This window comes from Mastomys coucha, unplaced genomic scaffold (assembly GCF_008632895.1).
Source record: "Mastomys coucha isolate ucsf_1 unplaced genomic scaffold, UCSF_Mcou_1 pScaffold11, whole genome shotgun sequence".
Classification (NCBI taxonomy): domain Eukaryota; kingdom Metazoa; phylum Chordata; class Mammalia; order Rodentia; family Muridae; genus Mastomys; species Mastomys coucha.
This window is the reverse complement of record NW_022196893.1, coordinates 9,465,212-9,477,518: the sequence shown is the minus strand read 5'-3', so window position 1 is coordinate 9,477,518 and position 12,307 is coordinate 9,465,212. Positions and strand designations below refer to the sequence as shown.

At 53.9% G+C, this 12,307-nt stretch overlaps 1 protein-coding gene across 2 annotated transcripts in view; it reads left to right on the top strand.

Moving 5' to 3' along the window:
- Positions 1-1,127: 1,127 nt before the first annotated feature.
- The window catches only part of Card10 (caspase recruitment domain family member 10), a 29,460-nt gene continuing 18,280 nt past the window's right edge, over positions 1,128-12,307 (top strand). For both annotated transcript variants that reach the window (XM_031348832.1, XM_031348821.1), the window contains exons 1-7: positions 1,128-1,284; positions 1,509-1,760; positions 2,322-2,459; positions 4,970-5,295; positions 9,210-9,401; positions 11,174-11,329; positions 12,052-12,177. In XM_031348832.1, coding sequence (XP_031204692.1) covers positions 1,155-1,284; positions 1,509-1,760; positions 2,322-2,459; positions 4,970-5,295; positions 9,210-9,401; positions 11,174-11,329; positions 12,052-12,177 — 1,320 coding nt within the window. In that variant the 5' untranslated portion in view covers positions 1,128-1,154. The remainder of the gene's footprint in view (positions 1,285-1,508; positions 1,761-2,321; positions 2,460-4,969; positions 5,296-9,209; positions 9,402-11,173; positions 11,330-12,051; positions 12,178-12,307) is intronic.

Sequence of the window (12,307 nt, the reverse complement as noted above, 5' to 3'; positions counted from 1 at the left end):
CCTGTTCTCGCCACCGTGAGTGAGGCCATTTTCCAGTGCCCGGAGAGCTGCTATCACATGACTACAGGACCTAATTGTGGGAGTGAGCATTAGTCTCCAAGGCAGAGGGGAGTTTTGACGCTGCTTTTTCAAACGTTATCTAGTTTAACCACAAAACCTTCCCCAAATACCTTTTCGGCCGTGGTCTGAAGGAACAGCCATTCAGAAACGCAAGCACCCTGGTAAAGTTACCAACTTTACCCAGGAAGAGAGGTGCAGTCGCTCTGGACGCCCGCAGGGACTGACTCCCTTCTTTGGAAAGGTGCCCGTGACCCCTCCTCTCTGCTGCCCACACAGGCTGTCCTGGGCTTGGTGGGAGATGCAAGCTCTTGGCAGTGTGTTCGGGAACACTGAGACTGTGGAGGGGCGCTTGTCCAGGTCAGCCGCAGATAAGAGGCCTAGCTAGGAACAGGATGCAATGATTCCAACCCTGAGCCACAGAGGCTCAGAGCTGATCTGAGTCTTTCAAGTGCCTGGGCACAGGGGGGAGGGAGAGGCATGTGAGAAGTCTATCTCGGGTCGAAGTTCTGTCTAACACTTGTAAGGCCGTTATCCCAGGAGATGGACACGTGTGGAAGTTCTGCCGGCTTCTGAGGCCCTTTCCCACACTTTACAGGTATTTCCTGAAAGATGGACATGGATTATGCCCAGGTATGTGGTTTTCAGCAGAGTGGATATACCTACCACGCAGGTTGAAGTGGGTATGATGAGGGTCTGTGTATGAGGTCCGAGCCCAGAGCCCGCTAAATTGGTGTGACCTATTGGCTGCAGGGCGTGTTTGGCCTGTGGAGCGGACACTTGTCGCATTCAGGGCTCCGGGTGGCCAGATGCACCGGGCGTACAACTTGTGGTGGGTGCAGGCAGCTGTTGCGCTCATGGTCTGGGACAAGGTGAGCGGCGGCGGCGGCGGCGGTGGCGCGCGGGGTGTGAGCGCGCGCGTGGCGGCCCCGCCCCGTCGGGGGCCGGGCAGGTGTGGGAGGGCCGTGCGGACCCCGCCGGGACTGGCCCGGAGAGCCGGCGGGAAACAGGAAGCGGGGGTTGGGGGTGGGGTGGGGAGGCGCGGCTGGCCTGCAGAGCGGCCGGGAGGACAACCGGAGCGCGGCCGGGCGCCGGCGATGTTGGGTGGCCCGGGCGGCCGCGGGGCTGGGGGCGGAGCCAATGATCCCGAGGGCACCGCCCCGTCGCGCCGCCGGAGCCGTCGGCCGAGCACCCAGCCGGGAGCCCAGGGCAGCTGCAGCGCCCGTGGTGAGAGCGGGGAGGACACGGGCGGGACAGCAGCGTGGGGACCTGAAAGGACGCTGACGGGACGCCCGGGAGGACGCGGGCGAGACCTCGCGGGGACCCGGGAGGGTGCAGGCAGAGCAGCGTGGGGTCCCGGGAAGACGGGACCCGCGGGCGACGCCCGGGTGCGGTAGCCGCGGCTCCGTGCCCACCGTGCCCATCGTGCCCACCGTGCCTGTCGCCCGCAGGTTCGGAGGACGCGGTCATGCAGGGCCGGGCGGACGCGGGCGAGGCCGACGAGGAGGCTGGGGCGGGGTCGGGGTCGGAGGCCGAAGAGGACGCACTGTGGGAGCGGATCGAGGGCGTCCGGCACCGGCTGACGCGCGCCCTGAACCCGGCCAAGCTCACGCCGTATCTGCGCCAGTGCCGCGTCCTGGACGAGCAGGACGAGGAGGAGGTGCTCAGCACCTACCGTTTCCCGTGCCGCGCTAACCGAACCGGTGAGCCCGCTGCCGCCGCCCCCGCCAGGGGTTTCCTCTCACTTTCTAGGCCCACTCCAGAGCAGACAGCTGGATGTGGTTGCCGGTGCGGATGGCGACCCCCGTGGGATCTTTACTGGGCTCTTTGACCCCTCTGGTTCTCTGTATCCCATTTGTGTGGGAACATACTACGTACCCCTTAAAGAATCAGTTTTTCTCAAGTCTGGGTTCAGTTCTCAGAGGCTCCTCTCCCACTGGGTGTCTTTGAACCAGGACTGACTAGGAGTCTCAATGAGAGCATTTTGGCCTGGGAAACACAGGCATCCCATGCCCCCGGGCACGGGTATGTCTTTGCGCGTGTAGGGGTTGCTGGGGACCTGCTGCGGTGCAGGTGCTGTGGGGAGGGTCTGGTGTGCCTATCCAGGGCAGACGAAGCTTTGCTTCCTGATGTGTTGGGACAGGCCCGTGTGTGTCACAGCCCAAAAATCTAGGGAACGTAGGCCCTGGAGCATTGTGGGGGTGGAGAGCAGGGGCACTGGGGGAAGCTGTCATCCTGACCCCTGTCACAACCTTTACCCTCAGGGCGCCTCATAGACATTTTACGCTGCCGGGGCAAGAGGGGTTTCGAGGCCTTCCTGGAAGCCCTGGAATTCTACTACCCAGAGCACTTCACGCTGCTCACTGGACAGGAACCTGCCCAACGCTGCTCCATGATCCTGGGTGAGCAATCTCAGTGGGTGCCCCAGCCTGGCTGCCAGAGCCAGAGCAGAAGTTTCTTTACCCTAACCGTACTAGGGGCCTGTTCTCGCTATATACCCACTGGACAGATGAAGACGTTTATCCAGGGCCCCACCAGAGGTGGACGGTAGGCTGGGTCCAGAGTTCAGAGTCTGGGTGCTTAGCATGACTTTCTCACCCTAAGCGTCTTTACGAATGGTAGGGCTAGGGTCTCGTGTAAACGTTCAAGACTGAATGAGATGGCTCAGTGGATAAAGACAGGAGCCAGCAAGCTTGGCCACTTGAGTTCAGCTCCCGGGACCCACACGGTAGGAGAGAACCGACTCCTGAAAGTTGTCCTCTGTGCTCCACTTGGATGCTTCCCTCCTCCAAATAAATAAATAAATAAATGTAATAAGATAAATAAATAAATATAAGTAATAAATAAATATAAGTAATAAATATAAGTAATAAGAAATTTAAGCCCAGGATGGTGGTGTTCGTCTGTCATACCACTCAGGAGGCAGAGGCGTGACAAGCAAGCCAGCTTTGATACACATCTAGATCTTGTGTGTTTTGTTTTTTTGGGACAGTTGACCAGGCTCCTTGTCCGAGCAGTTACTCAGGATCTCATTTGAAGAGACAGCATACTACAATGTGTTTTTGTGAACCTGTCTCATAACTCATTGGTGGAGTCCCCTGAATAAGGGTGGACAACCAGGTCGTTTCAGGTTTTGTGACATTCTCTCCTTCCGGGGGCAGCTCTGTGCTGTTCTACTCTGAGCTGGGAGTTTCTGAAGTGGAGTCTCTCAGGGAATGTATACATTTTAAGTGTCTTATGGTGTAGCTCCCCCCAGCAGAGTGTGTGGGTCCCCTTTGCTTTGTGAATCCTTTATGAATCCAGAGCATGATCTTAAAACATTTTTGCCAGATAGTTCTGTGAAAATCATGTTTCAGGTTTGTATCTTCTGTCCCCCCCCCCCACCCCCGTTTGTTTTGTTTTGTTTTGTTCTGTTTTTAGAGACAAGTTCTTTGTGTAGTCATGGCCATACTAGAACCCCCTCCATAGAGCAGGCTTGCCTCAAACTCCGAGATCTGCCTGTCCCTGCCTCCCAAGTGATGGGGTTAAAGGTGTGTGTCACCACTGCGCAGCCAGCTCTGTGTCTTCTTAAGTGATGTAGTTCCTAACTTACTACTTAGTGAACAGTAGGTAAACAGATAGGGAGAGCCTAGTGTTTGCTTAGGGTGTCATGAAGTTTAAACAAGTGGATGCAGTGTGTAGTATAAAGATGAAGCTAACAAACATTACTTACTGGTATTACTTGTTATTGCTGGTGAATGGAACATGTGTTTAGTTTTTGTCTCATGTTTGTACTTAGTTTGTTTTTCTTGTGGTTTTGTAGGAACTCTTTATGTCTTTATGTCTTTATGCTTTGAGTCCCATTATAGTTTTTTCCTATAGTGTTGTTGTTGTTGTTTGCTTGTCCCTTGATGTTGTTACCTCTTTTACTACAAAACTTTTCAGAGTTTTGTTTTGGTTTTGGATTTTTGAGACAGGGTTTCTCTGTGTAGCCCTGGCTATCTAGGAACTTGCTCTGTAGAGCAGGTTGGCTTCAAATTTAAAGATCCACCTGCCTCTGCCTCAGGAGTGCTGGGTTTGAAAGTGTGTGGCACTGCTGCCTGGCTAGCCTTTTTCCTTCCTCCTCCTCCTCCTCCTCCTCCTCCTCCTCCTCCGCCCCTCCTTCTCTTCATTCTCCTTTTTAAAAAAATATTTATTTACTTATTTTATGTATGTGAGTACACACTATAGCTGTCTTCAGACACACCAGAAGAGGGCATTGGATCCCATTACAGATGGTTGTGAGCCACCATGTGAATTGAACTCAGGACCTTCGGAAGAGCAGTCAGTGTTCTTAACCACTGAGCTGTCTCTCCAGCCCTCTTTTTTTTGGGGGGGGGGGTGAGACAGGGTTTCTCTGTGTAGCCCTGGCTGTCCTGGAACTCACTCTGTAGACCAGGCCGGCCTCAAACTCAGAAATCTGCCTGCCTCTGCCTCCCAAGTGCTGGGATTAAAGGCGTGGGCCACCACCGCCGGCTTTTTTTACTTTTTAAAGTTTATTTTAACACAGACTTGTCCACTTTTTTCTCTTGTAACTCCCGGATTTTATGCCTTGTTTTAGAAGTCTTGCCCTGTCCAACAATAGCAAGAATATCTTCCAGAATTTTCCTCCAGTGCTATTATGGTTTTGTTTTTGTTTTTGTTTTTGTTTTTTTGTTTTTCGAGACAGGGTTTCTCTGTGTAGCCCTGGCTGTCCTGGAACTCACTCTGTAGACCAGGCTGGCCTCGAACTCAGAGATCCACCTGCCTCTGCCTCCCAAGTGCTGGGATTAAAGGCGTGGGCCACCACCGCCCGGTGGCTATTATGGTTTTGAGTTTTTCCGTGTAGCCCAGCATCTCCTTGCATTTTATTTGACCCTTCTGAATATCCTTTTTCTCCCCCCTGACCTGGCAGATGAGGAGGGGCCCGAAGGCCTGACTCAGTTCTTGATGACTGAGGTCCGAAGGCTTCGGGAAGCTCGAAAGAGCCAGCTGCATCGAGAACAACAACTGCAGGCCCGGGGTCGGGCCCTGGAGGAGGAGCGGGCAGGGCTAGAGCAGCGGCTTCGGGAGCAGCAGCAGGCACAGGAGCGCTGCCAGCGACTGCGGGAGGACTGGGAGGCCGGCAGCCTGGAGCTGCTGCGCCTCAAGGATGAGAATTACATGATCGCCATGCGCCTGGCTCAGCTCAGTGAGGAGAAGAACTCGGCCGTGCTGCGCAGCCGAGACCTGCAGCTGGCGGTAGGCCCCAGAGCTGGGGGTGGAGAAGGGGGACAATAAATGGTAACATGGTCATGAATACATGTTTCAGAGTCACCATCCACCTAGTTGTGACTGATGATCAATCCCTGACTGCCGTGTGTGTTCGGGTTTCATTGGGTTACAACGGGTTCTCTACCCAGGGAGACACCCCCACAAAGCACGCAGCCATTCTGGGAAGAGTTTTACTTTATTATTATTATTTTTTTTTTGAGAGAGAGAGGGTCTGAGGTATGCCAAGTTGGCCATAAGTGCAATATGTAGCTGAGGATAGCCCCGAACTTCTGATCCTTCTGCCTCCACCTTCCAAATGCTGGGCTTACAGGTGTGTCTGGTACTGCTAGGAACCCTGGGACTTTGTGCCTACCAGGCAAGCACTGTAACTGACTGAGGCATACCCTTAAGCCCCAGGAACAGATTTGATTGTCACAACTTGGATGATGACATTAGCGTTTAGGAAGCAGAGGCCAAGGATGCTGCCACGTGTCCTACCGTGCCCAGGATAGCCCCTACAGCAGATTTATGAAGCACTGAATGTTAGTTGTGCCCAGAGGATGAGACTTCGGGCTGTAAGAATTTTCAGTGAGGGCCGGGCTGGGAATGTCAGAGGCAGAGGGCTTGGCAGAGGCTGTGCTCCACACCTGCGTTCTGCCAGCCGTTGCAGTTCTCCAGCACAGATTCCACAGCTGGTCTCATCTCATCCTCACCAGTGCGCATGCATGGTGCTCAGGTTCCGTTCCCCAGAACAGATACAGGGGATCACACTGGTAAAGGGGTTGTCGAAGGTCTCAGAGCCTGGGTATGCCTTGCACCTGCCTGGTACCCACGCAGGCCTTCTGAGGGATGCCATTCTGCCTATCTCTGGCCAGTGAACTTCCGCTGGTTCCTCTCCAGAGGATCCCCAGGTTGCCTTTCAAGGACTGAGAGCCCCTCAAAGGCTGAGGGGTAGAGTCTCTCCCTCATCCTCCTCCATTCTTCATGGGACTCTAAATGGAGTTTCTGCCATGTCTGATAACCTCCGTGTGTTGCCCCAAGCTCTGAGAAGCTGTCTGGCTCGGAGATTTCCTGTGCTAGTGGGTTCACAGTGGCTTCTGACGTTGGTATTTGGAACCGTTCCCTGACAAGCCTGGTTTTGGTGTTGGTGGTAATGGCCCAGGCACTAGGGGTCGTGAACAGCTTGTGGCGCTCGGGGCACCATTGTCTGGGTTTGAACACGCTGCTGGCTCAGTGTTTGGGGAGGGGATCCCAGATTGCTGGGGCGGCTGGCCCTACTTGATGTGTAGCTGATATGTTTGCAGTCAGAAACTGATCGGACAGCCATCGTCTGAACATCTGCTTTGTATTTGGTGCTAAGTGGGGACTCCAATTGCTCTCAGTTGCTGATGGGCAGTGTCACATAGGGCCAGGCGTCACTCTCCGTGCTTCGGTTTCCTTATCCTTAAAGTAACAACAGGTCACTCTGAGGATGGGGTAACATTGAGAAGTACCCCCTGAGTGCTAGGTGTTGGCTCTGCACACACTTTTACTTCCCCACTGGGGTTGGGTGTGGTTGTGGTTCTCATTGCTGGAGGGGGAAACTGAGGCACAGTACAGTTGTCTAGAGCTCTTTCCTAGCATCCTGGGATTGAAGGGGTTTTGATGCCTGCCTTGCTGAGGGACCATGGGATCTTCTTTCTTTCTTCAGCTAATTCCACTTTTCCTGGAAACCGACCTGGAGCTTTGTCAGGTTTTTCCTGAGGGGACTGCTACTCAGAGAGGGCAGTGTGATGGTCACTGCCCCGGTGGAGCTGCCAGAGGCTGTGGCAGGCTGGGCTGGCATCCTCTTTGTGAGTTGGGTCTGTGCATATGTGTCTGGAGATGTCCTGTGTGTGTCGGGTCATTGGGGTGGGAGCCAGTTTGGGAATGGCTGGAGAATATGCAGAGGAAGGGCCCTTTGTCACCTGCGGTGCTCATGGTTGGGACCAGCTGCTTCGGTGGCTGCGCTTGCATTTAGAGGGTGGAGAGTGAGATCAGAGGAATAAAGAACCCCCCCACATCCACCTGTGCATCTTGGAGCTTTTCCTGTCTTGAAGATTAAAGAGGCCTTGCAGGTGGGAGTTCTCAGCACAGCCAGCGGGGCCTGGCTCCACAGCTTGGTTTCCTCCCACCGTGGACAGGTGTCTGTGGTGGCTGATTTAATACTGTGTTTTATAGGGTGCAAAGTTAATGAGCTGTTATTTCTGAGCAACATAAATCTAAGGAGCGAACAGTGTAATTTTGAGCTCAGGAGTTTGTATACTGGGATTGAAGGCATCCAGGTTTCCTGGCGACTTGTCTTCTGAGCTCCCTGGGGAAGCCGGCTGGCCTGAGGGTCAGGCAGGATCCTGGGTGTGCAGTTGTGGTTTGCTGTGAAGGGTGTGGCCAGGCTGGCCTTTGAAACCAGCTGTCTTTCTCTGCTGGGTCACAAAGCCGTGTTTTGTGAGGGAAAAGGAATGCCGGGGTCAAGATTTTCTGAGTCTTTGTGGAGGAGTGGACTGTTAATTTGAAGAGCTGCTGACCGAGCTTCAGACGAGGGTGTGTATGCGTGCGCTGTTCTGGGCTCCGGGGCCTGGAGGACTGGTGGTCACTCTCTAGACCAGGACACTCGGTAGGACACCAGGCCTTGGTTTCCTAGAGCATGTCCCCAGAGGTCATTGTGCTCTTCCCCACATAGTGACCTCAGTGATGGCCGGCACCTGTTGCTCCTCTTCCCTCAGACCGGCCGCCCCAGATCCCACATGCGTTTAGCAAACATCTCTGGCCAAGAACACTGTCCTCCTGCAAACTGATCATGCGTGTCGATCCTTGGGCCAAACTGCTGTCATCAACTGCCCACCCCCACCCCACTCCCAAGCCAGGCTCCGGCTTCCCGGACTGAGCTGGGGACAGGCCAGGACTCTGGGCTTTCTTTAAAGTCCTACAATGGCTGTGTCTCACTGGTTGTGGCCTCCCAGCCTGTTTCTCCCTGTCTTTGTCTTCTTCAGCTCTGGGAGGTGTGTGTGAGTGTGTGTGAGAGTGTGCATGTTTGAGAGTGTGTGTGTGAGAGTGTGCGTGTTTGAGAGTGTGTGTGTGTGTGTGTGTGTGTGTGTATGTGAGTGTGTGTGTGTGTGCTTATGCTGATAAAGCTGAGGTTGAGAAGAGATGAGGGACTCGTTTAAGGTGTCAGAGTACAGCGGCGAATACCAAACGAAGCCTAAACCCGGGTGTGGGGGTGTTGGCATAAACCAGCAAGCCAATCTTTTGGAGAAAACGTCTCCATAAGGATTTTCTTTCCTTTTTCCTTTGTTTAAAGATAGGCTGATTTGGAGTGTACTATTAGCCCAGGCTGGCCTTGAATCGTTGGCAAGCCTCCCGCTTCAGCCTCCCAAGTGTTGAGATTACGGGCATGTGCCACCGCACCTAGTTCCTTTGTGAAGAATTTCCTGAAGGGGCCCCTACTCTCCTGTGGGTGTTGGGAGCTGGGTGGGTGGGGGCTGGGCTGGAAGGGGCAACCCTTGGCTCCTGGGCTGGATGAGATCCTCAGGCCCATCACTTCTTTCTCCTGGTGTAGATAAGGAGGCCCAGAGAGGCCCAGCCAAAGCATGCCCAGCTCAAGGCTACCCTCAGTCCAGGCAGGGCGGGGTCCAGGCCCTGTCTCCTTTCTATACTCAAGTAGCCTCCCCCTCTCTCACATTGACATTGGCCAAACTGTGTGTTGCATGCAGGGCATCTTTTCATGGTGACCCCTGGGATAGGCATGGCTTCGCCTGCCTCCCTCCTCCCTATTCTGTAGTTGCTCAGCCTGGCTGTTCAGAGGCAAGCAAACCTCAGGAACCTTGGGACACCTTGGAGTGGTTTCCAATGGGTCCCACCAGGCTGACCCATGTCTTGGGCCTCAGGTGGATCAGCTCAAGCTCCAAGTCAGCCGACTGGAGGAAGAGTGTGCACTGCTCCGGAGGGCCAGGGGCCCACCACCTGGGGCTGAAGAGAAGGAGAGAGAGCCAGATGGTGCGGATCTTCTCTCTGAGCTTCGGGCAGAGAACCAGAGGCTGACGGCTTCACTGCAGGAGCTCCAGGAAGGTCTTCAGCAGGTAGGACCCTGGTGCTGGGCCTCCGCTGCTCACTGCCCTGATACCAGAGGCTGAGGGCTGACCTGGCCCAGCAGGCCTCTTCTTACCTGGCGCTCTTGGTGGAGAATCCTTAGCATTCTGCTCTCCCTGGGGGTTCAGTCTGGGGTCTGTAACCAACCCCTAGAAGTCTCTGAACCCCATAAAGCTGCACCCCTGAGTGTATGTGAGCATTTTCTTAGAAAGAAGAGTCCCTGGCCGGGCAGTCGTGGCACACACCTTTAATCCCAGCACTTGGGAGGCAGAGGCAATTGGATTTCTGAGTTCGAGGCCAGCCTGGTCTACACAGTGAGTTCCAGGACAGCCAGGGCTATACAGAAAAACCCTGTCTCGAAAAACAATACAAAGCAAAACAAAAAATAAACCCCAACAACAACAAAAAAGAAGAGTCCCAGTTTCTCTTTTTAAATGTGGCATTAGAGATTAAGCCCAGGGCCCTGACTTCTACTGCAACCTTAGTTCTTCCTGTTGTGTGATTGTGTCGCTTTGACCTGGGCTCATTCTAGTCCCACCTGATCTAGAACTGGTTATGGAGACCAGACTGGCTTCAGATTTGACTGGCTTCAGATTTGTGGTCATCCTCCTGCCTCTGTCTGTTGAGTGCAACAGTTACAGGTGTGAGCCACCATGCTTGGTAGAGTTAGGTGAGTGGTTTTTTTGTTTTTGTTTTTTTTTTTTAAAAGATTTTATTTATTTATTCTATGTATACAATGTAGTTGTCTTCAGACTCTCCAGAAGAGGAAGTCAGATCTCTCATTAAGAATGGTTGTGAGCCACCATGTGGTTGCTGGGATTTGAACTTAGGACCTTCGGAAGAACAGTCGGTGCTCTTAACCACTAAGCCATCTCTCCAGCCCTTCTTTTTGGTTTTTCAAGATAGGGTTTCTCTGTATAGCTCTGGCTGTCCTGGAACTCACTCTGTAGACCAGGCTGGTCTCGAACTCAGAAATCCACCTGCCTCTGCTTCCCAAGTGCTGGGATTAAAGGCATGGGCCACCACCGCCTGGCAGGTGGTGGGTTTTTTTGGTTTTTTTTTTGTTTTGTTTTGTTTTTTTTTTGAGACAAGTCTCAGTGTGTAGCCCAGGCTGACCTTGAACTCTTCCTGATCCTCCTGTCTCAGTCTCCTGAGTGCTGGGCTTACAGACCTGTGCTACCCATTCCTGGCTCTTCTGGAATTTATGAAGGAGTCTCTGACCCTGAAGAGGCTGAGGCAGCCCCTAGGTCCGGGTGGCTCTAGGACTCGGCTTGGTGATCTCTCTCAGTTTTGTGGCAGTGTAGACTTGCCGTTGTTCCACACAGAAAGTGGGAACAACATTGTTTATTCTGTGGTGTTGGAGGTGCTTGGTTAGCCGTGTGCCTAGGAACTGGGTCTTGGATTCACAGTCAGGCCCTTGGAAGCTTGTAGTCCAAAGGGTAGGGATAGGCCTTGGGGAATAGTGCTCTGGTGTGGGGCCGGAGAAATGAGAGTGGGCTGGGGGTTTGTACATGACCACGATCCTGGCTGAGCTCAGAGCACACCTTCATCCACTCTCTCTGAGCCGAGCACATCTTCTCCAGTGGGGCTGGAGGGGCCACACCACTCTCCACGTAGGGAAACCGAGGTCCAGTGTCAAGCCTGGAATAGCAGACCCTTGACTGATTTGGAGAGCTGAGGGATGTGTGTCTCCCTTCCTCCATGCACCTAAGGTGGGGTGGGAGCACCAGGGGTTGAGGTGGCCTCCCACTTTATCCTGCAGGAGATGAGCCGGCCAGGAGCCGCAGGCTCGGAACGCATCCTGCTGGACATTCTGGAGCATGACTGGAGGGAGGCACAAGACAGCCGGCAGGAGCTGTGTCAGAAGCTTCACGCTGTGCAGGGCGAGCTACAGTGGGCAGAGGAACTTCGGGACAAGGTAGGGCCCACGCCTGCCTCCCCACCCCCTTCTGATCCACCAACGTCTACTAAAGGTCCTGGTCTAGGGCTGTGGGGGGAAACTGCCAGGCATGGAGGGAATACCCAGCAGGCCACTGGTGCCTTTAGCAGGCCCTGGCCTCATTCATCCCCACTGATTAATCCTTGTGTGTCAGGAGGGCCTGTTTAGGCTTTGCAGATTCTACAGTAAATACATCTTAGATTCCCTAAAAGGAAAAAAAAAAATTAAACAAAACAAAACAAAAACCCCCACAGGATTTGGGGATTTAGCTCAGTGGGAGAGTGGTTGCCTAGCAAGCAAAAGGCCCTGGGTTTGGACCCAAGTTCTGTTCTGAGCATCCATGTCATGTTGCCCCCAGGGGCTGGTTAGTGTTAGCTGCTCTGTCTGTCGCCTGTTGACATCTGCATTTATATGTATCTCCCAAACACACACATATACACATACTTATAAATAACAAATAAATCTTCAACTCCAAGGCTTCCGTTCCTGGAGAGGGGGTTTATAGCAGGCAAATGCACTGGTGCATCCGGGGCCCTAAAGCAGTCCACAGAGCCCTAGGCTGTAGTGCCTACAAGGGGCTGAGAAGATGGGGGGGGGGTTGGCTCGACAAAGACAATGGTTGAGGATATCCCGCTGGAGTGGTGGGCACTTGTTCCTGGATTCTTGTGGTTCTGAGCCTGGCCCACCTGCCCTGCTCGCAGTACCTGCAAGAGATGGAGGATCTGCGGCTCAAACATCGAACGCTGCTGAAGGACTGTGACCTCTATAAGCACCGCATGGCCACTGTGTTGGCACAGCTGGAGGAGATTGAGAAAGAGCGGGACCAGGTGAGCTGCAGCCTGCTGAGTGCCATCCCTCATCCCATCTCCCACTCTGATTTAGGGAGGATGAGGAACAGGAAGAGGAGGGGGAACAGGGGAGGAGAGGGAGCAAGGAGGAGGGGGAGCAGGGGGAGCA